This window comes from Squalius cephalus, assembly GCF_949319135.1.
Source record: "Squalius cephalus genome assembly, chromosome: 2".
Lineage (NCBI taxonomy): Eukaryota > Metazoa > Chordata > Actinopteri > Cypriniformes > Leuciscidae > Squalius > Squalius cephalus.
The window spans coordinates 60,902,497-60,929,125 of record NC_137123.1 but is presented as its reverse complement, the minus strand read 5'-3'; the positions used below and the strand labels follow the sequence as shown (position 1 = coordinate 60,929,125).

Sequence of the window (26,629 nt, the reverse complement as noted above, 5' to 3'; positions counted from 1 at the left end):
TTGAGCAAAAAAGTCCCTCCAGCGGGAGTTATTCTCTATATCAGTGTCACTGTTTCTGAACTCCCTGAAACGCCTCCATTGTAGTCTTGAGTTTTCTTCCAGGAACGAACACGTCACAATATTCCTCATTTAAATAATTCACACATTTAAAGAACCTTTTGTGCAAAAGAAAAGTTCAATGGTTGTTAAAGGTTTGTCATGGAACCATGTCAATAAAGAACCTTTATTTTTAAGAGTTTACAGAGCTAGAAAACGAATGTGCAAATCAGCTCAGATTGTTTGCTAATGGAAGAATATGAACATTGTGAATAATTCACATTAGGATCTCTTACTTTTGATTCCAAATCTGAGTTGAGCATGAGGCATTGCTGAGATCTCGATATGTGGACTTTTTCACAAGGTAAACAACTTCTCTCTGAACAAACAAAGTCTCTGTGCAATCTTTGATTTCTAAGATTAGATTAGATTAAAATTAAAGACTCTCGTTTGTGATATCTTTCCAATGGGTACTAAGGGATTTCAAAACATGTTACAAAACCACAAAACATCAATAACTGTGCAGTAAAAAAAAAGTCCATAACTCCCAAAATGATGATTCACACTTTTCCATGTGATTTGCTTTGAATCAAACTGAACAAGCCAGAGGCGGCTTCTTCACTCAACTTTAAAAAATATGCCTACTCGAATACTCTTTCAACAAGTGGCTTCCAGGTATTTTGCTCACTCAACAGTGCAATTTCGCTCTCACTAGTGAGGCACTCTTAAGAAAAACATCTTGCCCTCTTATCTCAGCCTCCGTCTCGAAACAGATTGCTGTTTTCGGCATCACCTGCCGAATGCATCAGCTCTCCACTGAAGCAGAGCTCACTTTGATGTCATTTGGCAATGCAGGGAAAGCAAAAAAAATAAAAATATGGTGAAAATGAAAGTGGAAAATGTCTACCCGACGGCCTTTTCAACAAGCAACCTTCAGCCGACTGAGAGGCCGCGACTCCAGCTCCACAGGAGTGTGTTTGTCTTTAACCTCGACTCGTAAAGGGTCTCCGCATTGGCCGCACAATGTGCAAATACCCCCACTGAGAGAGACGCCGGTCAACTCTCTTTCACTCCGAGAGAGGTTTGCCATCGTTCCATGGCAACCACAACTATTAATCTTACCAGATTGGAATAAACCACCATCCTAAGACCTGCAACTTTTAGCCACTAATTCAAAAGACGATAAACAACAAGCACACACAGAATCGGCACGCAATATGACAAAAAAGGTTGTATTTCACCTCAAAATCACAAATGCATGAAGAAAATAAGCATTTGCACTGAGACAATGAAAATTAAGCACATTTCCACTCCCCAGAATTGCGAATTGGTGTTTGTTTTTAGTTTGATTTTGGAGAGGAGAAAATGTGCTCAATTGTCACATGTTATGCAAGACTTGTTGGTAACAGGTGGGTAATATTAATATAACGTACGCAGGGACAAACAGTACACCTTTATAGAGGGAATTTTACACCGCTTCAGTAACAATTGTGCAAACAAACGGCCCTCACTGTTCACACATGACTGCCTGGTTTACAATGGGGAAGTAGAAACAAGTAGAACATAGTCTAAAACGCAAACAAGTCATGTAGGTAACCAGACCATCACCTTGTGGTTACATTCTCACAGTATCCCATGGTTGAAAGACCAATTCCTAGCAATCAGCTCTTTCCAACGTCTAGGCCTACACTGAATACATCTCCAACAGAAACTAAAGCTTAATTAGGAAAAGATGCCCATTTGTTTCAAAGACAGAACTATTTATTTTCCTCAAAAACCAACAGCATCATAATATGAGTTCTGTCTAACCTCATGAAATTGGGAAACCCGCATTTCACTGGACCACCAAAAGCAAAGCAAGTAAAACAAGATGTCACTGTAATTTCTGCAGTGCTGCACTATATTGCACATTCATTGTTTAAAGACGGCAAAACACATGGAAAAAGAGAAATAAAATAAAAACAGGATGGGGAGGATTTCCAACAAAGCCTTTTTTATTGATAACCAATACAATAGTAGTCAATTGGGTAAATATACACAAAGGCAAATGTAATAAACATCCGCTGAAGCTGAGAAAAAGGTTTTTGATTGATTTGATATACATTTTCAAACCCATCTGTTTCAAACCATCTTTTTTTTATTACAGTGTTTTCCCTTATAGAACAATGTGAAATAAAGAAATACATTAAATTGTATGCCATTTCAAAAGAATATTGTCTGCTTCCAATATTAGCCAAATTCGACCAATGGTGAAACTTTGAAATTTGGCAATATCAATAGGGTTAATGTTACATTCTGCATCCCTATCTTAAACATTTTGTGTACAGCTGTGTTTCATCCCTTGTTTTCATGCCTGTTCTAAAACAACAGCGTTCAGTATCATAGGCAAGAGGTAATAGCTAGTTAGACAGCAGGAGGCTGGGACTGGGCCCTGTAATATGCGCCTAATCTCATAAAATGAGTCTTGTGATTAGACACCATCAGGGCTCTCCCCGAGTCTACGCCCAACAAAACGTGCAAAATGTTTTTATGGTAACTGCCACCTGAATACCATTCTTCCAAATGATGTGATATAACAGGTCTTGCGTTGAGATAAAAAAAAAAAAAGGGCCCTGAACCACAAGCGAAATAATGCAAGAGGTTTGGTTTAATGATATAGTCTCGATTGTGAGGGAAACTCTCACAGTAATGTTGTCTAGGAAAGTAGGCAGTAAACAGAAGCGTGTCTACACCTGCGTTTTTAACTGTCAGTCACAACTCAGTAACGCAAGAGAAATGCAAAGATGAAAATCAAAAGGATAATTTTACATAAAAACATGGGATGAAATTAGGGATGCACGATATATCGGCCACCATATCGGTATCGGCCGATATCGGTTCATTTTTAATGTTATCGTTATCGGCCCAGTAAGAATATTTGGCAGATATATTAAAGCTAATAAATAATGTATTATTTCCTTCAGCTGAGACTCTTCAGATGCACACTGATAGTTTTGAATTGCTTGAAATATGATTGAAATCACTTTAAAAAAGGAAAATACTATAACGAGAAAATCATAATTGTGTGTTTGGGACATGGCTTTTAATGGTGAGATTTTTGTTTTTGTATCAGGCTCTCAAAAATTATACAAAAATTTGGATTTTAGGTTTATCTGCCAATATATCGGTTATCGGCATTCAAATATAAAGAATCATCGGTTATCGGTATCGACCAAAATTCTCATATCGGCGCATCCTTAGATGAAATGCACAGCTGTTTGAGAAGTATATCAGTAACCATAGTTAAAAACCATTTTCTGCATTTGCTATTGCTATATTTATTTGCCTTTTGTAGGCAAGTACAGATTTATAATGATGACAATTGCATTGGTTATCAATGACAACCTATATATTATAAAGCATCACCTCACTCGCTCAAAAACAAAAACCTTTGTGACTCTCAAAGTCAGCATAAAAAGTGACACTTTTACTGTAATGGAGACTCTTAATCTTCACTCTCCTGGCACATTTGCAGCAATCCAAGAACTCCACACACTCACAATGAGCCGACCCATCATGAGCTGCTAGCTACACACTGACTGACTAACCACCTTTGTGAAACCTGAGAGAGAGGCTCTGCTGAGAATACGCTGTAGACGACATAGAGAGGTTTTTGTCAGGATCGGTGCATCTTCTTGCATCAGCACTTATGGGTGATTACAGGTTATCCGGGTTTGTCATTTGGTTCAAAATGAAGGATACCCTCCTCCTCCGCAAAGGTGCGTAGGCTCCTATGACCTAACATTATGAAGCTGTGAAGGGTTTCATTAAGGCCTCAAAACAAGCATCTTGGTGTACAGCTCATCAAGGAAGCCATTCATTGAAAAACCTTAAATGAACACTGGAAAACCTGAAATGTACTGAAAAGCAGCAGAATTAAGCCCTTGGAGAGCCACCAGGGAACTAAATCACATATTGTGGGTCTCAGGGAAAAGTATACAGTGGTAATGCTTTACTGTACAACAGTGAAATGTCTGGAATCAAACTGACATCATACCAAACAACAGCGCTCGAACCTGCCAAGCATGAAGTGACTCTAAGGTGTAGGATAAACTGTACAACCGATCTTTCGGATTTCTCATAAGCACTAAAGAATAACACACAACATGTGGTGAGAGAATTCAGGAACCATTTACTGAGAGTTGCAGACAATATACCAGTGTTAGTCTCTAAAATCAATGCACTGACCTTGAAAAGCAGCCACATTGCGTGAGATGAGGAACTTCAGACTTGAGCTGGATGTCTGGAGAAGGTTCTGGATGTCCCGCCGTGCCGCCACCTGGTAACGCTCCTCCATCTTCTTAGTGCAACATGTTAAATTTTTTGATAAACAAACCTGGAGGTCTGAACCTGTTGGGATAAACGGACAAAGTTTAGGATTGTTAATTATGGTGGCAATGTGCATTTAAGTCATATGAAATGATCCTTAGATAGTTGGTACTTATGAGGGCAAGCATCTCTAATATTTATCATATTGTTCAAATAAATTCTGTCATTTTTACAGATAAAAAACTAGCAGCTGTGGTGCCAGGACAGATTCAGTAAAAAAAAAAAAAAAAAAGTAATATATTTACAGAACAATCTGTAAATTGACTTCCATAGTATGTTTTTTTCCTACCACGGAAGTCAATGGGGTCCAACAACTGTGACCAACATTCTTTAAAAAATCTTCTTTTGTGTCCAACAGAAGAAAGAAACTCATTCAGGTTTGAAACAACTTGAGGGGCAAAAAGTAATGGCAACATTTGTATTTTTGGGTGAACTTCCCTTTAATCCAACCCAATACCTAAACTTAAACTTACCTTACTAACTATTATTAAGCAGTAATTAGGAGTTTACTGAGGCAAAAGTCATAGTTAATAGTGAGAAATTAAACTAAAGTGTGACCAATTTTGTTTTACTATTTGAACAAATTACTAATGCAGTGGATTTGAATTAGATACGATTAATTATGTTACTAACCATGAAAATCTGAACTTAGATTTTCATCTTATGATAAACTTTTTATTACACTTCCCATTTTCATTTGTTTTTTATGCTGCGCAGCAAAGAAGTTAGGTTATTAGACTCGGCCAGTTGTCGACTGAAGACACAAGAGCTGGAGTATAAAGGTTATTAAGTGTCGATTTGTAGACGCTCTGTGTCGATGAGTAGATGCAACAGTTTTATTTATTAAGTATATATTTATAGTGTCGATTTGTAGACGCTCTGTGGCACTATATATATATATTATATATATATATATATATATATATATATATATATATATATATATATTATACTGTGGCACTATATATATATATATATATATATATATATATTATACTGTGGCACTATATATATAATCGACACTATATATATTTATATATATATAAAATTGTTGCATCTACTCATTGACACAGAGCGTCTACAAATCGACACTAAATATATATATAAAACTATCACTTGAGGAGAGGTGTGCTATAATTTTCCAAAGTGTCATGATTTACACCTGGCTTCATAAAAAATAGATTATAAAAGGGATAAAAATAAATGTAAAAATAAAGAAAAGAAAAGAAAATGCATTCTTAGTGTCAATGTAAATTTAAACCAAAATATCACAGACACCTCGACCAGTATCTGACTATTAGCAAACATCATAGCAAAGCAACATCCTGGCAATCAGTCAAAACGCCTTGGAAGAGTTTTGTATGAGCAAACACAAACAAAAAAACAACAATTTTTTAGAGCATCTTTTTTGACCCTTCACAGGGCAATTTATGCAGCATCGACAATAAAGTCCAAACTGACATAACAAGAGGCATCACAAACATACATGACCTACAAACGTTCACAAATCATGTTAAGGACCATTATCAGACACACACTCCCACCGGGTGGCCACAAAACTCCACATTTAAGCAAGCTGCAGCAGGCCAGCGGGGTGGGGAGGATGAAAGGGCTTGATATCTCTAACATCAAAACTCTTATTCCACTGAGATCCGACAAAATAACTTTCCATCACTACATAAGAAAACAAACTTTTTCTCCCAAAAAGGTCAATGCAAATGACCGCACCTAGGGGGGCTATGGCTCTAAAAAAATCATCACGGGACGTGCCGAGCCAAGTGTTGCCAAAGACACTATCACCACGCCGTGACGCAATGTTGTGAGTTCCTGAGCAAGATGCAAAGGAGATGGCGTGAGGAAAGGAATTCATCTCTGTCTCGCTGGAGCGAAATGAAAGCGCCCCAGGAAGTGTTTATTTCTCACTCACAACCTGCTAGATGTTTCAGTGTAGTCACCTGAGAGAATAAATCCATCCAACTGTGACCTTTTCACCCTCCTTTTTTGCCCCGGTTTCACATGATCCAACAGGCTGTGAGATTTGGGAATTGTTCGAATCAAATCACTTCGCTGCAAGTAAAACTCTCAACTCGGGCTCAGGGGGAAAACGCACCTGTGGCAATATATCTCCAAGATGATATTACAATTCTTCTTGCATGTTTCGCGACACTTTCAAAAGGGAAATGTCCAGTGAAATTAGCATACAACCTGACCGATAAGAGTTAGCAAAAGCAAACGATATAAAAACACAATCATGCAATTGTAGCTTGTTTCTATAAGTCTTAGAGCTTTTTTTATTTTGACTCGTAAATGAAGTGCTGTAGGTGAGCTCCTGAGCAAGTGTACTAAAAAACATTCAAATGGAGCTGGTTATGTGATACAAACGTCAAAATTAAAAGTTTACAAATCATGCAATATGGTAAAAGTGTATTGCAATGACATAGATTTGTGCAAAGAAGCAGATGAAAACAAGTCTTCATTAAACTATAATCTGCCCCATAATCATAATTTGTATGAAAATTAATAAAAGTTATACGTGTTTTACTGCCCCTAATGTAAATTTCAGCTGAACACTGCAATGATTTGCACATAAAGGTATGTTTTTGGAGTTTTGCAAAAAATGTTGTTTCCAATGAGCCTATAGGTCATGTTTACACCTGGTATAATATGCGTTTGGGTCGACCAAAAGTGGACGATGCTAAATACATGTGTAAACAGGATGTCCTGTTACTTTATCCTCTACAGTAAAAGACCTGGGTGTTATACTAGACTGCAACCTGTCTTTTGAAAATCATATTTCATATGTTACAAGAACAGCCTTTTTCCACCTTAGAAACATTGCTAAGCTACGTAACATGCTATCAGTTTCTGATGCAGAAAAGTTAGTTCATGCATTCTTGACCTCGAGACTAGATTACTGTAATGCTTTATTAGCTGGTTGTCCTGCATCCTCAATAAACAAGATACAGTTAGTCCAAAATGCCGCCGCTAGAGTTCTTACTAGATCGAGAAAATATGATCATATAACACCAATTCTATCATCACTACATTGGTTACCTATAAAGTTCCGTATTAATTACAAGGTATTGCTAATGACTTATAAAGCCCTAAACGGCTTAGCTCCAGTTTATTTAACGGATCTTCTATCGCCCTATAATCCATCGCGCTCTTTAAGATCACTAAATTCGAGGCTTTTGGTCATATCTAGGATATCCAGATCATCCAAAGGAGGGAGAGCATTTTCACATTTAGCTCCAAAACTCTGGAATAGTCTTCCTGATACTGTTCGTTGCTCAGACTCGCTCTCCCAGTTCAAAACTAGATTAAAGACGCATCTCTTCAGCCAGGCATTCATATAATACTTTTAATCTTACAGTTAAATCCAACCTCTAGTTCATAGATGCCAGAGGAGAACTGGCCCCCGACTGAGCCTGGGTTCTCCCAAGGATTTTTTTTTTTTTTTTTTTTTTCATCAGGTCACCTGATGAGTTTTTTCGGTTCCTTGCCACTGTTGCCTTTGGCTTGCTCAGTTGGGGATATTTAATTTAATTAATCAATCAACAATACTATTGATCAGCATTACCAAACGTGGACGTTTTCCACTAGAAACAAACATTGATGTATTATTTTAATTTAATACTATGAAGCTGCTTTGATACAATCTGTATTGTGAAAAGCGCTATATAAATAAACTTGACTTGACTTAAACGGGCTTGTCCACTTTTGACCACTTCCAGAGATAGTTGAAAACACATTCGACCGGATTGCTTTCGTAGAGCAACACTCATGTGGTTGAATGTGTTCAAACAGAAACAAAAGACCGTCTACTCTAAACATTACGGGAAACGCTCTAGCCAGACAGGATTTAAACTATTGGCTGAGACCCAAGTTTGGTTTTAAGATGAAAAACGTACCAAGCACAATGTTTTCTCACCATTCCTGATTTCTAACACACACTCACAGCGTTCGGCTGGTCTTGTGGCTGTCAGAACAGAAACGAAAGCTGGTGCTCTCTGTGTGTTTTTTCGTCGTCTCCAGTTGTGAAAAAATAAAAATAAAATAAAAATATGTAAAAAACCCATACGTTTACCCACCCATAGACCCTCCCCTTGAAGAAAGCAGGACAGAATTGTTTGAAAGTGGACAAAAGAGACGGATCAAAATTAGGGCTGTCAAAAGATTAATCGCGATTAATCGCATCCAAAAAAAAAGTTTGTTTTTAATAATATATGTGTGTGTACTGTGTATAATTATTTTGTATATATAAATACACACACACATGCATGTATATATTTAAGAAATATTTGCATACATATACTGTATATATATTTATATAGTTTATATTATATATAAATATATTTTTTTTTATATATAAATAACACATTTTTCTTAAATATATACATGCATGTGTGTGTATTTATATATACACATTTAATTATACACAGTACACACACATATATTATTAAAAACAAACTTTTATTTTGGATGCGATTAATCGCGATTAATCTTTTGACAGCCCTAATTAAAACACTAGGTGTAAACGGGTATGTGTCTGCCTCGTCCACTTGTGATCCGATCGACCAAAACGCATCTTAATACCAGGTGTAAACAGAGCCATACATTGACAGTTCAAATACAATACTCAAATAAGAGAAAATACTCTCAAGTTCATGCTTCTTAGAAGCCCTTACATCCCCAGCACTTTCTTACATGTAGGCATTATGAGGAATTACAACAAAAAACAAGATTGATCAAATCATAGCAAGTGCAACGTGAGGCTTTGCTAGCAGACAGAAAGTATGTTTGTTTCAGGGGTCTGAGCGAAGCAATGAAAAGCGTGATTTAGAAAAGACGGTCAGTGCTTTTTACAAGCTTCTCTGAACACGGCCTTAGGATTACAACAGCTATAGGCCTAGTTAACAAGAAAAATGTCTGGAATGCATGCCACTGCTAGAGTAATGTTAACGTACAGAAATAAACACCTTTGAAGAATCATTTAAATGTCAATGTGACTATTTTTACATTTTTATTCACTCACCCACCCACTATGGTGGTCAGTTTATTTGATGTTTGAGGACCTTAGCCCTTACAAGGGGTCATGTGGTGTGGGATATAATCGGCCTGGAAACTTGCTGGACGTCAGACAGTTTGCATCGCTACTAACATCCAAGATCGGAAGCAAAGAGAAGAAAGTTCCAGCAGCATTTCGAAATCTGCAATAAAAGCATGACCTTCAAGAATGTCTTGTTTATTCTTTGCTCCATTTTAATAAAACCAAACCGGTCAGGTAAACTCATAAAAATAGAGTGCTTTGAACACATTGCTTAATTAGGCCTACATGAAAACTGAAGGAAAAAGTGGGGTGATGGGAAAGATGGCCAAAAAGGCAGGATGCAAGTCCATCTAAAGTTTTGTTGACAGCACACCTATTGGGTCGTAGAAAAAAAATGTGACACTGGACCACAAAATCAGTCACATGGTTCAGTTTTTTTAAATTGAGATGTATGCATCAACTATTCTTGAATCTGGAATCTGAAGGTGCAAAAAAATTGAAACATTGAGAAAATCGCCTTTAAAGTTGTTCATTTATGTTGGCGATTGTGCTGCATTCACTCACAAAAATGAATGTTTTATATTTACGGTAGGAAATTTACTAAATATCTTCACGGAACATGATCTTTACTTAATATCCTAATGATTTCTGGCATAAAAGAAAAACAGATGATTTTGACCCGTACAATGTATTGTTGGCTATTGCCACAAATATACCCGTGCGACTGGTTTAGTGATCCAGGGTCACAAATGATGATGAACAAACACCTTCAATAAGGTCAAACTTAGTCTGTCATTACAATACATTACATTACATTACATTACAGTCACTGCACATTTATCATGATGAGCAGAAAAGAAAGCATGAAACCATGCACCTGTTTCTGCAGATATAAATATACTAATTGAATTCAACAATATGCCTATAACAATGAGTTCATTAATATTTTCTCTAAACCTGTGATAAATCTAGGCAAAATTATCTCTACTGAACCCAAAGAAAGCTAACCTAAATCCACATTAACTGAATAATCTAAAAAAGCAACTTTTTTTCCAAAAAGATCAGACCGAACAAAATGAATTAAAGAAGGCAGAAACCAATGCAGGAAGAGTTACACTATTCTGCAAGTTACTGAAAAGCTATAGAGAAACAGACCGCGCTTTAAACAAGATGACACTTGAACTTGTGGCCCATGTCAAGACATCAACTTGTGGACAAATGCATTTAAAAGTGGCTTTTAAATGCACAAAATACTCACTAACTAATTTATCTAATTTCATAATCTCTTATGAAAGTAAAACTGAACATGAAAATTAACTTCTGTTTTTAACTGCTCCCAACCAAAACCCCTGAAGTTCAGGATGAGCAATGAGTAAACACCTTTCCTGGAGGGTTTTTTTGAGTTGTGCAAAAGTTTAATAGCAAACCACAGCTCTAAATTCCTGTAAAACTCAGAAGCAACCTCTTCCAAGCAGCACTTTGAAGTGAGCTCCATTTGATGACCTCTGTGGGAAACAGTGTACAAGCTGTTCTCCTCAAGCCACTTAGCATCCATTAACCCAGCAAAGTTTGTCAAACTGGTTAAAGCCCTTTCCTTTGGATATGAGCAAGACCCTCACCGTCCATTATTAGAGAGGTCACAAAACTAGTTTCAGATCAGAAGAGCAATAGCAAAATGGGACGATTATCCAAACAACCTGACAAAGACCATTGGACAGGCTCGGAGGTCACAAACCAAACAGCCCTGAGAGATTTACATGACAGCTGTTTAAACCAAACAGTGCATTTGCAACTAATTATGGTTGTATTTTGCAGTCTAGTGGCATGAGCTTTTCTGAAGTATACTGAGATTATTATACTTGATCTCGAGGAGTGATTTGAGGAACTGATTTTAAAGGGATAGTTCACCAAAAAATGAACACTCTCTCATTATTTGCTCACGCTCAAGTTCTTCCAAATATGTATGAGTTTATTTTTCTGCTGACCACACAAAAGAAGATATTTTGAAGAATGTTGGTAACCAGAAATGGCTACCGTCAACGTTTTCTTTTGTGTTTAGCAGAAGAAAGAAACGCATTCAGGTTTGGAACCGCATGAGGGTGAGTAAATGATGACAGAATTTTCTTTTTTGGGTGAACTGTCCCTTTAAATCTCAGTTTGAGAGTGATGACAACCCTTTAGTCTCAACTCAGTTTCATCTTTGCTTGTGCGTATACCAACAGCTAAATATTAGCTTACTCAAGGAAATATTTCCATAGGGCCATTTATCTCAATTTCCCTAACAGGATAAGTCGCATACAAATCCTGAAAACTTAAAAGCAGCGACTGCATAATCTTCCAGCCAATTTCAGATGATCTACTTCCAATTTTTTTTTTTTTAGTAAATGTGTTTTTTTTTCTGTGTAAATGTGTGTCTTTTGGGGGAAGTACAGTTTAAGACGAGACACTACAGACAAAAACGCTGTTTTTTCACGCATGTGTCAATTTTGAGATTTTGGGCTTTTCATAGCTTGTTTTTTCAGATTAGTGGTAAGACAACATCCCAAATACACTTTTAAGTGGATCTTTTATGGCCCATTATCTATTTGTGTCTGTAGATTTCAATTATAGTACATATCTTTAAAGGCTGTTTGCTCAAAATGAGTTTTTTCTCCTGCACTGAGCCATGAAATATCCACTTCAGGAGCTTTACATACACCAAACAGTTTTATATCTATATTCTGAAGGTTTTTACAGAGGGGTTTGTTCATATATAATTTGGCAGATTGTATACATTTTATTCCTTTTGCGTGTGTGTGTGTGTGTGTGTGTGTGTGTGTGTGTGTGTGTGTGTGTGTGTGTGTGTGTGTGTGTGTGTGTGTGTGTGTGTGTGTGTGTGTGTGAGAGAGAGAGAGAGAGATTCTTCATAAACAATCAACTGGGGAAGTATGGTGATATCTAGTAGTTAATTATTTGTTGTACCCTTTTCACCTGGAGTAGCCTATCTTGTCTTAAGCTGTTAGAAGAACTGCTCCATGAGACACCATTCATTATTTGAAAAGTTTATGTGAAAAGTAATGTGCGTCAGTCAGTCTTTCGGGACGATGATTATTTACAGCTCAAACTTCTAAAGCCGGTAAACGCGCCCCACGGCTAGCATTGTGTCTAAAACGCCTTGAAAGCGTCATTTGAAGTCCATATAGGTTATCAAGAGATGAATTATCTTGGGTCAACATCGCGGAGCGTAGCCTATAACAGTATTCAAATCTTTTACACGTTCAATTCCTAGACCAGTGGAAAGTTTCCTACCTGAGGTGACAAACAGTTTCACTTTTAATTCAGAGTAGCTGAATTTTAGTTACATTTCAAAAGCGTTAAGACTTCCGCATAACCAAAAAACGCGTAAACTTTATGAGTTTACCTGACCGGTTTGGTTTTATTAAAATGGAGCAAAGAATAAACAAGACATGCGTTAACCGCATGACAAAAACGATCTGCGATTCTTCCAGAAAAATAAATGTTTAAATCTGCAGTAAATCTTTGAATTATAAAAATGACAACATAAAGCGTTAGACTGTTTAGGGAATGGGGATCAGCTTAACAGTGTGGGGAAAGGAACAAAAACGAATTGACACAAAATCAGAGGCGCATGATGTCAAATTCGGTCAGATCTTACCTGTTATCGGTGTTTCAGGTAGTGATTTTACAGGTCCGATTTGCTTGAGTTGAAAAACTTTACGCACTTCATTGCAGTTCGTTAAAGTCCCCTGACATGGACCGATGAAACCCGCTAAAAAGGCATAAAGCAAAACAGCACGCATCTCCATCTCCACAGTCCGAACAGAAGAGTTTGTCCGTTCGGGTAAAAAAAAATTAGAAACGCGTGTCGTTTAGATCTCGGAAAACTTGTTTAATAAAACCAGCGGGGATTTTAGGTGATATTCAACAGATTGTGCATGTCTCTTGGGGAGGGTCTCGCGCAGGACCTGAACACGAGCGCAATGAGTGTGTTGGTGAAAGACGGAGCTGTCAAGAGAGAATGGGCGGAATCATTAGTGTAGAAGAGAAGAAGCGTAGCCTACAAGTAGTCGGCTATGCTACAATATCGAAAGCTTTAAGGAGCGTATGCTACTAGCCTATAGTTTTGTCGTGTCGCAACATTTTCCGAACTATGCCCCCTGATTAAGACAAAATAGTAGGATATGTTTATATTCCTAAGAATATAAAAAAAAAATATTTTTTTTTTAAAATAAGTTAGTCAGAGTGCGCTAAAGCTCGCAAAAAGACAAATAAATTGCCTTTGATTGAGGTGGTAACCATAGCAGCAGCTGCTCGATTGCAGAGCCGTTGAAATCAGCATGGCAAAGTTTTATATATTTATTATCTTCTTTTTTTTTTTTTTTTTTTTTTTATGTATGTACATTTATAATACTATACTTTGTATTATAATATTTGCACCAAATGTCAAAAAAAAAAAAAGGGTGTTTCTAATACAGCGGAGTGAGGGTAAAATTAACATCTTTCTTCTGACCTGCGTTATCAATCTCTTTACATATTTTTCCTATTTATGAAAGTTATGAAAACACGGTTTTTTTTTTTTTTTTTGCTATTTGATTTGAGCAAATGGGAACATAAAACAAATGGGAACATAAAATAAAATATATTTAATATATTCTCTCAAGTTTACCCAACTATGACGACTTCCACTTCTGAGCAACTCGTAAATATAAAAAGGGTCAAAACATCGACATAACTGTCCATATTAATCACGTTATTGTAGAATTACAAACACATAATTATTGTTACTGCGCTAGGGGCGTCCTAACAACCATTATAACATTAAAAATAGATCCCCTTCAAATGATAGGTGATTCTGCAAAGACATTTTCATGTTTAAGTTTGAGGGCTGTTAATAGAAAGCTTGATCAAATAGCTTGCCAAGACTATAAAGCGCACTGGAAATAGATAAATTACTAGAAATAAAAAAAATTCCCCAAAGTGCAAGTCCCTCAAATGGGTTGCAATAGAGCCATCTACTGGACAAGTAGCCTACTGACACTAGTTTAATAACTCTGGTTTGAGTTTGGTATCAAGTTTAAAATAATATAAAAATAATAATACATATGGACAGTTACTCACGTGCTCTTACTTCCTTATTCCTTTCACCAGCGAAAAGGCCATAGCTCATTTCTGTGAACGGGGCCTGTTAAAGGGATAGGTCACCTCAGATGAAAATAGTAATTTACTCGCGCTCAAGATTTCCCAAATCTGAGTTTGAGGTTTTTTGTTTCTCCTGTTGAACATAAATTATGATATTTTGAAGAATGTCAATAACAGTTGATGAAGGAAAAACATACTATGGAAGTCATCAATGCCTACCACCAACTGTCTGGTTACCAACATTTTTCTAAATATATTGTGTTCAACATAAGAAAAAAACTCATACAGGCTTGGAACGATATGAAGGTGAGTGAATGACAACATTTTTAATTTTTGGGTGAACTATCCCTTTAATGATAATCTGAGTTCATTCCATTGTGATTTAAGCTTTACATACAGACCACCCTCATCATCAGAGAAACTGATCAGGCAGATTTAAAGGCTTTGAATACTTAGACATGCATTTGATGATTGTCCACAGGAAAGTATAGCATGTTCTCTGAGCTTAAAATGAAAGTACTGCTCATCTTTACATTGGGCTGGACGCCATGGCAATATCCCATTAGAAAGAACTTGAGCTAGATATGCACAGTAAATAATGATCACTTTATGTAGATGCTATGCATTTCTCATCAACCCAAACCATGCATAGGACATGCATCTTGCACACAACCCTTGAAATAACCTCAAAATAAAATGTATTTATACATGCACCCAAAAATAAATAGGCATTCAGACCACACCTCTGCATTAAGCAGGTTTGCTAAGAGGGATGCCGGATAACTTGGCTCACTCTGCATTTTTATAATTGGATTTAACAAATCGAATGATCTGCTGATAGACAACAGGGTTGAATTTATCCGTTCATGTTGGTCCAGTGTAAGCCAAGTCAATACCAAATCACATAGTAAATTATGGTTAATTACCAGCCCGGAAGTCACACCTTTACATCTTGCATGCTGTGAAAGTGTAAAAGTTAGAGAACATATAACAGAATAAAAACAACAGCAAGACAATGCACCTCTTTATCTTTTATTGAACATATGTCATTTAAAAATCACAGCATTTGAAGTCTAACAAGTCACTATAAAATATTTTCAAAACTCAATTGAATCTTTGGGATATATATAGAGATATACACATTGTGTATGCATGTATATTCGTGTATACATGCATGCTGGAACTTCCAACAACAGCAAAAACGTACTTGTGGGGTACAATCTCCTCAATCCTCTACAGGCCGGGACAAGTGCAATACCTTCCAAACACAGCATTGCTACCAATCCCAACCTGTGCAGAAAGGGACCAAACGGCTCCAAAGTGGTTCTCGGATGCGTGCTGCCACGGTCAGTTTTGCATGGATTTGCACAGCACCATCTTATAAGCTGAATGCAAACCAGCAAAACTAACCGGGGTCCAGCAAAGTTACAGAGAGAGTGTATAGAGACCCGGGGAGTGCTTGCAAAAAGTCTTCAGATCCCAGATGCATTTAGCTAGAAGTACTTCAAGTGCTCACACTGCAGTAGATGACAGAAATACTACCTGCACTATAAGCACTTTAGCACTGCTGAAACTAACAAATGACAGCATTGGCAGGTTTTATTTACAAGAAAACAAAGAAAATAAGACACCTCTCAGATTTCAAATCAAAATTGGGGAAACGTGGAGAAGCAGCAGGCCACCATCAGTTTTGCATAGATTTGCACAACTCCCGTTTTCTTGTAGTGCAACTATGCAAAACTAGCAGAGAACTGCACCAAAAAAAAAAAAATTAGAGGGGTGTAAAAAATTACTTAATTCAAATATATGGATGCAAGTCACAGTCCCTCGTGCCAGAAGGAGCACTTAGGGCAGTAGGTGCTAGTCTACTTCACTATCTGCACTAGATGCACCTTAGCACAAAGCCGTTATACTCAAAACACTGGGTTATTTTTACTACTCAAACAATGGGTTGAGCCTGTTGGGACAATTTTACCATGGTTGGGTATGGCGTCTTGGGTGGAGGAAGGGTGCTTGGAGGAGGGCAAAGTTAATGGCCAAGTGTATTGCTAGAAGTGCCTCCACTGCAGTAGATATTACATAATACTACCTGCACTGTAAGCACTTTGACAATACACTGACATCAACCACATTTCACATCAAGAAAGTCCCATGGATGAAAGTCTCCAGAGAACTTGCGGAGAACTACTCCCATCTTTCTTGAGGTTTCTGAGAGAGGAGAAATAATTGAATTAGTTAATTACCTGCATTATAATTCAGATTCAAAAGAGAAAACTAGTCAATGGGATTGACTTTCTATAGGCTAGTACTACAAGAGCGAGGGCCTCATGGCAAAGCACATGTCACACGGGCACTGCGGTACTATGCATATCCAACTTTGACGGTGTATCACTCTTTTAAAAAAGCCAACTCCACCAAACCATCATTACCTACTTCGCTCCCTCCGTTTTAGAAGGTGCATTTCTCAATCAATTTCCAAGTTATGATAACTAGAGTTGAGCGAGTGATAGAATTGCGCAGCCTGCGGACCGCGCGCGCCGTCGTACGGTATGACGCATGCGCAGTGAGACGCTACCCGATCACCCCCTCCCCCCAACCCGAAACAATCTGCACTAACATGGCGCCGTTGAGTTCACGAACCGGATAATTCTTCGCATAAAAACTACTATGATAGACAACAAATAATAAGTTCCATGTGTCAAACAGGTATAAACAACAAAACGGGGTTGGGAAATAAAGTGGCGCGCTGTTGATTTCGCGTACAATCGATATTGAGGACAGCGATAGCAGCTAATGCTAAGGTAGCTGGCTAGGATTCTGCCTTAAACACAAATTCAATAAATATAAAAAAACACCGATGTGTTTTAACGTCAACCAAAAAAGATGTTCGTGTTATTTACACGAAGTGAAACTAGCCAAGTTAGCAGTTAAAACTACAATGGCTAGTGCAGGCTAGCTCCATCCATTCCCTGTTAAAACTTCTCTTGATTAAAAACCAACAAGCGAATTAACTTTAATAAATTATAACAACATTTCACACGAAATCTTAAACTTAAAACAGAACGCAATCGCACAAAGAGGGGTGTTTTTGTCCCGCGCGCTGTTGCTAAGCTAGCGCTGTGCGCGCGCGGCCTACGCATCCCCCCATGTGCTACTGCTTTGTTCTGGAGGCACTTTAACTCGCACGCGCAACAGAACGAGAAAACATCACTCTACAAGTCTAAAAACAACTTAATTCGCATTCCACTACGCGAACGCGTATTAATGATGCGAATTATAGCACATCGCGCAGGCGTGCGGTGAAATAAAATAGTTGGTAGTTGCATTGCAGCAAGCATGCTTTTCAAATCTCCCACATTCTCCACAACTATGGAGGTGGAGAGGACTACCATGCGCCACTTACTACATTGTTTGTCTCACCACCGTCGCCGCTTGCAATAGCCGAGTTACGAAATCATGCGCGGAAAACATCTCGCATGCGTTTAAGCGGGAAAACGCGATTGAGTTTGTGAGACTAGAAGCGAGAAAAAATTAACAACAGGTTCCTAGTCAATAACGCACAGTAAGACACTCACCAGTGAAATCCACCATCTTCACTCACTTGCCGTTTACAGCCACTGTTCTGGACAAATCTGCGAAACTGGTGCGTAAACTTAAAAGTAGGACCGCGATCGACTGCAACGCACGCGGCGCGCGTGCAAAGCGAAATGAAACTTCTCCTAAAACGACTTTCTTGATCATAGTAAAAATGCAAAAGTGGCGCGAACGCGACCTGCCGTGAACCATGTGGGTGAATGAAGGGCGGCTCCCGTTGAACGTAAATATCTACAACCCCCAACTCCTTCATTAGCATAAATAAACTACTTCCGATCTTTAGTCCTCCAACCAATCGAAAAGAAAGCATTGGCGTAAGAAAAAGAAAAGGAAACGGGCATGGGCGTTTAGATGTCCTTATTAGTCATGCGATAAATAATAACAATAATAATAGTAATGAAAATCATAGTCAAAACTGAACAGCGAAAAAAGCGACGTTTCAATGTACAGCTGAAATGTTTCAATTTAAATAATGTTAATAATAATAATAAGTAGGCTAGAAATAACTTTTGGATTATGATAAAGGCAGATTTATAAATCAATGTTCAATTATAGATCAATGCCTTAGCTATCTGTGAATGCACAGTTTTCAAAGAGCGAGGACATTTTTAATATAACAAAATACATAAGATTAAAAAAAATAAAGATATTAATAAAATGTATTGCGTAAAGAATATAACTTTGCCTCTTCTTTCCAAACTCCATGATTATTGGTTATTTTCAGTTGATGAAGAAATTATATTCATAGCATGAAGTTAGAAATCAGAGCATTAAATTATATTTATTATAAATCAATGTTAAATTATAGATCAATGCCTTAGATATCGGTGAACGCACAATTTTCAAAGAGTGAGGACATTTTGTAATGATACATACAATATTTGTTTAAAAAGTGAATCATAAACAAAAATGTTAATAAAATATATTGAGTAAAGAATATAACTTCTCCTCTCCTTATCATGATTATTGTTATCTTCAGTTGATCAGATGAAATTATATTCAGAAATCAGTGCATTACATTATATTTATTGTAAATCAATGTTAAATTATAGATCAATGCCTTAGATATCAGTGAACGCACAATTTTCAAAGAGTGAGGACACTTTTAATATAACAATATACATCCGTACAGAAGTGAATCATACAAATATATTAATAACATGAGTAAAGAATATAACTTTTCCTCTCCTTTACAAACTCCATGATTATTGGTTATTTTCATCTGATGAAGAATTCAAAGCATTAAATTATATGAGCATTACACCATTGTATAAATAACAATTAAATGTAAATAAAAAAAACTTTACAATTCGGATTAATTAGTTAACATAACTAACAATGAGCAATACATTTATTACAGTATTTATTAACCTTTGTGAATTAACTAACGTTAACAAATGTAACTTTTGATTGTATTGATGTATTAAAAGTTGAAATCGGAAAAATGTATGTTGAAAAACATTAATAAATGCCGTAGAAGTGCAGTTCATTATTAGTCCATATGAAACCTTATTGTAAAGTGTTACTGTTTTTTTTTTTTAAATGTAAGAATATTTGTTTTTACAAATCACTTTTGTACCCCCATTGTTTGTTGTTGTTTTCAGTTCATTGCATGAGTATCTAATATTCAAAGGGAGAAAGACAAACATGATGTGCATCTGCCGTATTGTTCAAACATAATGTGTTCATGTTCACTTGAAAAGTCCGAGTGGAACTGCGTTGGATAAAGCAGTGCTTGTGCATGTGTGTGTCTTTGTTCGTCAGAAAGTCTTGAGACACAAGTGTTGGAGTGAGCAGATCTGGTGCTTGATCGCTGGCTCGTAACCTTCCCAACCCCCATTCCCAATTCACTACTTTGAGAACAGGGCTGTTGGGCTCAATGGGGGCAGGTTTCAGGCCTCACGGGCGTGGGGGTCACATACGGCTTAAGGCCGCCTCTTGGTCAACACCCCGTTCCCCTGTGTCTCCGGACAAAGGATGCAATTCCATTTTGGAGGGAGGGAAGGAAGGAGGGTGGACATATGAAGCTCACAGACCTGGAAACAGAAAAGAGGAGAGGGGGGGGGGGGAGAAATCAGTCATATGGTCCTGAGAATTGATAGGAAAATAAAAGTAGAAAAAGAAATCAAACAATTGCTGCATTAGCAAGAGGATAAAGAAGAAGGAAGTTTAAAAATCCTGCATCCTGTTCCTTAAAACCCTCCCTTTTTGTTGCTTTTCTCTCTCTCTCTGTATCTTCCTCCTTCTCTCTTTCCCTCTCTCTCTCTCTCTCTCTAGTCTCTTCCTCTCTTAAAATGGCAGCAGACTCCTCCCACTTTAGGGGGCCAGGCACATTTGTTTTGTTTGTGTTGAAATAGCAAGGCAGGAATGATCAGTGTTGGTGACCCGAGGTCAACGGACTCACCTCGCCTGAGAGACACTTACTGATACACTGAAGCTAAACAGCTATTTTAAAGAGATGAAACATGATTTTATGTATGCATTGAAAATAATCCAAAGGTTTAAAGTTGAGATTTATTTATTATTTCAACTATTTTCGAGTTATATAACAGGTGAAGATAAAAGATTATATTATTTTCTTGTTCAAAACTAAGCGAGCATCAGCGGTAATACAGTTTCTCATATCACATATTTATCGATTTTAAACACTAGATGACTATTGGATTAATTCATCTTGGCATTAGAAGTGAAGCTGCTTTTCATATAACCCAAAACTATGTTGAGGATGGAAATAATCTAAGCTCTGTCTGCAGGAGAAGCATTACACAGACTGAACTGATTCTTCCAGATGTACATGGAAAAAAACACACAAATTACAGAGCGTTTAATTGTTCTTGCAAGTCACTGCCAAACCACTTCAAATATATTTTTTACAATATGTTTGCTCTGTCAGTGTTCACAATATACATTTCTTTGTTGTTTTTTTTATTTCTATTTTTTATGGAGACAATATGCAACATTTTGTGAATTTGAAATTTGATTATTGTTGCTGCTTTTTATGTACTGTTTTTATGGCATTTCAGCCAATGTGGGGAGCTTTCATACTGTATACGAGTCATGATGTATTTATTTCACTTGCTTATTATTCATATCATTTGATTGAATCATAATTTGTGTGTAATATTGTATTTTACCTCATGTCAGTTTAAAGGTCATACAATATCATTTCATTTTGGTGTTATACGTGTAACGAAAAAATAATCAGTTGTAACCTAAAAACTGTGTCATGTTGTATAACATCTAAATCAACAAAAAATATTGCAGTCAAAGGAAATCATGGAACATTTACCAACAAAGGAAAATATCAATTGAAAATTATAAATGTTAAACAGTTCAAATATCAAGGTGCATTTTTTATAGCCAAAATTTGTATTTTATTGTTGTTTCTATTCAATGCAAAATGCATTATAAAATTGTTGTTGTTTTTGCACGTAGGTTTGAACTTGAACTTTCTACAAACTTTAATTGTGTTGTTTTACAATAACACATGCCTTTTGTTTATAATATTGTATAATATTTCCATTTGAAAACAAAAGTCTCCACTTCAACCAAACGAACAAAAGCGAGCTGATATATTTGAAGTGTTGTCTTCACATTAAAATAAATGCAGCATGATTTTATTCATAGATTCTATTTAAAATTAAATATTTAAAATCAACATCATGTAAAATACACTGGAACTTAACACTTTAAATGTATGAATGCCACTGCATTAAATAATACAATGCAAAATCAATTTTCCTTTCAAATGCTGCAAGATCTTTTCCTTTTACTAATGTCACTTTTCTTCATCATATTTCTTGATGTGTTTGACTCGGCTGGAGGTTTGATGTGTTGTAGTGTGTGTATATGAAGTCATTTCTCCTCAAGTTGTTGTAAGAACGACACATTCACTAAACGTTCCGCTAACCAAGTCGCAAAATGTCTTCATGTTCAACAATATTGTTTACTTTGCTTTAAAAGTGTGCTTCTGTGATGTTTTGGGATCTAATGTTATCTCATTTGATTCCAGTCTTCAAATATATAACATTTACACTTGGGGAAACCAGGGTTAGTTGTCATAATGACATTTCTTTATAGACACAAACCTTAAAATCTTGACTACAAAACACACAAATTCTTGGAATTCTTGACAAAAACAATATTTTATCCTTTGAAATCTTTTGATCTGTATGGAAAATGCATTAAAGGCTTTTTTTTTTTTTGTGCAAAAAATAAAAAAGTAAAATGATTATGAAACACAAAACAATTCATGAGTTGAAAAGATAACATACAAAGATAAAGACAAAAACAAATATCTGGTCTATATATATAAAACCTAGATCTTAAAGGTGCAGCTTTACAATAAATGATACTTGACGTGGTTCCAAATTTGCGCACTAATGCACTATTCTATGATGTTTAATAGTATAAACAGTGTGAGTAGTGTGTTCACACAGACAATTACAAAAAGAACAAGTGCACTTTAAATACCCAAATGATGCACTTAATTAAACAAAAAACAAAACAAAAAAGAAAGAAAAAATGAATGCTGTTTCTGAAATCGCATACTCTCTTGATTAGGTGCTTATTTTGAATAAGTTACTTCACAACGACTAAAAAGTGTGTTCTATGTAGTATGAATGTGTGTAGTATGAATATAATCTGGACGTATTACATTCGCCATGTTGTCATTATCATGTGACCTTCCAGCATCAGTTGCGTCGCTTCACTGTCATTCACAAATCCTCTCCAAATCCTGAGGCCACCATGGGATAGTGAAGTGTCCATCATTTACACACTTCAGAAGAAGTAGGTCATCCACCCGGATCCACCCGGATGACTTCTTCCAGCGAGATTCTGAAGTGTGCATACGATGGACACTTTACTTATAGGAAAAAAAAAAACTTTTTGCCTATTTTTTTATGAGTACTGTGAATTTGGACATATTTCTTTTGCACATACTGTTTTCCACCTACTATATGGGCCATTCTACAGAATTGGTGCAAACTGCTGTCCGAGAACCAAAAAACACATTTATAAAGCATTTAAGTATTCAAATTTTACACGTATACTAATATCCTTCTATTATCCATTGAATCCCACAATAATATTTAAAATATAAAGAAACTTAATATATATAAAATCATAATTTATTGGGTACTTTCAATTGGGAGGTGGTTGTCCCGAACCCTAACCCCTAAATTTCAACTTGTGAAAAAATGTTCCATTGTTGTTTTTAAAAATATCTTTTTGATTTCTTTTAAAAGGTAAAGTAATAAAAAAGAAACAAAAAAAACAAACAAAAAAAAACGTTTGTTTTATATTTTATTTTTAAATCATTTATCACTTTATGTTAAAAAAAAAAAAAAAATGTGTCCCGCATTTTCACTACCAAAACAGTGTGTGTTTTAGTCCATTGTCTGAGACTGATTTTAAACACAACACTAGATCAGGAAATATTCCTGTGTTCCTCTCTCTCATAGCCTCTCTTTCATCATGTTGAGGGAAATGTGTTCAAAAGTCTGAAAATCTGTGTGTAACTTTAAGGGACGTCACTACCAAACACTTTTCTTCTGCAATTAAGCAAACTTTTTTGGGTGTAATTCCATAAAATGTAGTTTTTGTGTGTGTACATCTGTTCAGAACTGTGCTAGGTAACCATGTGCTGGCTATCATCTTTGATCTAGACTCATAACTATCTTAAATTCTCACTACCGAAACAGTCATGACCGAAACATGTGGTGAAGTTTCTGTTGTGACATCATGGGGTTTTTTTTGTGTGTTATTCGATAAAATGTAGCTTTTGTGTGTGTACATCTGTTCAGAACTGTGCTAGGTAACCATGTGCTGGCTATCATCTTTGATCTACAGGCTCAAAAGAATCTAAAATTGTCACTACCGAAACAGTCATGACCGAAACATGCCATAATTGTTTTGCTAGTGGCAAAAGGGAACACATAATCATTTATCTGGGCTGGGGGAAATAAACAAAGCATTTTATGCAAATCATTAGTATCTTAGTATGTTTTAGTAGATGCAAGCTCTGTAATGTGATGTGGTCGCTACCAAAACATTACTGTCATTCAGAAAATGTGCCGACACTACCGAAACATGGATGTTGGGTCTAAAATAAAGTAAACTCAACTAAGATAGTGTTTGATTCAATGCATATTCAAACTAATGAATCCTTAACTTTGAAATCAATATGATTAACTTAATGCCTTTTTCAAAGAAAGATTGGGTTCAAAATACAACAAATCTTGCACTTACACTTGACAAATTGTTAAAATTGAATTAGATTTACCTGTGAAAACTTTTTTTTTTTTTTTTTTTTTTTTTTAAATAGCAAAAAAAATTATTTACAAGGTAGATGTAAACAAAATATTAATAGGTCAATACAAGCTGCCTTCTCTGTTTCGGTATAGTGACAAATCTGGGGGGAGGAAAAATATTCCAAAACTTTCTGAAAATGCAATATGATAATTAACTGCACAATTACTAGAAATGTGTACTTTGGATATTATACAATTTGCATACATACAAAATTTGTGGAAAAAGACTAATTTTTTCCAAGACGTTTCCAACTCTGACTTTGCACCAATTCTGTACAGGTTAAACACTTCAACCCTTCATGAGCTTCAATTACTTCGAGCATCAGACTCCCATGTTAGACGACAAAATAACCTTATATAATGTAAACAGTACTTTTGAGAAATCTAATCCGGCCGTTTGAGGAGAAACATTATCAGCGTTAGTCAGAATGACAGAATCCTTACACACTCCTCCGGCACAGAGGACGACAGGAACCGCACACTTTACAGAAATGCAACTCTGATCACATCTGATACACCACTAGACCTTTACTTGACATCAAGGCTGATATATGATGACTTTAATTAAATCTGATTATAAACAATTTAGACACAAACATTTAAAATGTTTAATCATGCTTCAAACATTAGGTATAAAAAAATTATTTTACAAAACTGCATGGATAAGATGCACATGCTAAGATGTTTTTCAACTTTATCTGCTTATTATAACAAAATGGTTAAGCATCAGTATCTGCCTACTGGATTTCTAGAACATTAAACAATTTGAAAGGAAAATAATAGGTTCATTTTGAAATTACTATATGAACATGAGCCTGAAAGGACCTGAAAGTCAATCTCAGCACTACTATTAGAAACTCAAAGATGAAGAAAACATCTGTTTACAGCGAATGAACAAATGATGATGATATGATCGTTTTATGTCTTTATTTGTTATTTTCCATTGCTAATTCTTAGTCCTCAGGGAAGCGGAATTGGTGGAATTTTTACATTTACAATTGGGGAAACCGGGGTCAATTTTCACAGTTATGTTTTCTTTAACGTCTGTATAGGCACAACAAGCACACATTAACAGACATAGGAACTCTTGACAAAAACAAAAATTTTATCCTTGGAAGATCTGATGTGGAATATATATATATATATATATATATATATATATATATATATATATATATATATATATATATATATACACATATATATACACATATATATTTATACATATATAGTTTTTTTTTTTTTTTTTTGATATCTAATGATTAAAAGAAACATATTCCACACCACAACATATCTATAAATGTGTTATTTTTTTGATAAAGAGAAAGAATAACTGATGAATATAATAAGCTTTATAAACCAGGCCAGATTTCGGTTCAAATCTGCAATACATTTTAAAACAAATATTATGCTATAACTATTGTTTTACTGAAATTTTATTTTGGAGGACAAAATTCCCCAAAATGTCCTAATATATGGTATGTTAAAACCAACAAAACAAGTATTTGCAATTTCACTTTTGAGTCAAAACTTTAGTAACCAGTCAGTTGAAGATACCCACTGACTTCCAGTTGTTCTTTTCCTAATGGAAGTCAATGGCGACTGTCAACTTTTGTTTACCAACATTCTTCAAAATATCTTATGTATGGTTCAACAGAAGATAGAAAGTCATACAGGTTTGAAACAACATAAGGGTGAGTCAATTGTGAAAGAAGTTTCACTTTAAGGTGAACTGTCCCTTTAAGTGAGCTTACTAAACCATCTTACTGCCACCCGGTGGTTCAGTACAGTAGTGCAACACCAGCGTTTGTTTACAATAAAACCAAATGAACACACTCTTTTTTCAATAGGCTATAAATCCATAAACTGCAGTATGCATACATTTGCAGGCTTTGGAATTATATATTGAATAACTCTTGTCTCGAGTTGCATGTTTGGAGGCTGAATTGTATGTTCATCGGATCAGCATTATAGTTTCTGGAATCTTCGAAACATGATTGTTTTTAAAAAGTAGCCTAGCATAAAAAGTTACCCGGCCGCAAACATTGTTTTAGTCCTGAATATAACCTTTATTTTTAAGAGTGTAAACTCCACAAGATCCTACATGATAATACTCAAAGCTTTAGTT

At 36.0% G+C, this 26,629-nt stretch overlaps 1 protein-coding gene across 2 annotated transcripts in view; it reads right to left on the bottom strand.

Annotated features, from left to right (window-relative positions):
* gpc5a (glypican 5a) overlaps window positions 1-13,546 on the bottom strand; it is a 160,064-nt gene extending 146,518 nt beyond the window's left edge. Inside the window, exons 1-2 of one of the 2 annotated variants that reach the window (XR_013819645.1) lie at window positions 13,110-13,474; window positions 4,264-4,425 (exon numbers count right to left, since the gene is read on the bottom strand). Coding sequence is in view for 1 of the 2 variants with exons in the window: in XM_079856740.1 (XP_079712866.1) it covers window positions 4,264-4,425; window positions 13,110-13,260 (313 nt within the window). In the remaining variant the exon portion in view is untranslated. Of the gene's footprint in view, window positions 1-4,263; window positions 4,426-13,109 lie in introns of both variants that reach the window. The other variant, XM_079856740.1, reaches the window with a different exon arrangement.
* Window positions 13,547-26,629: the final 13,083 nt, after the last annotated feature.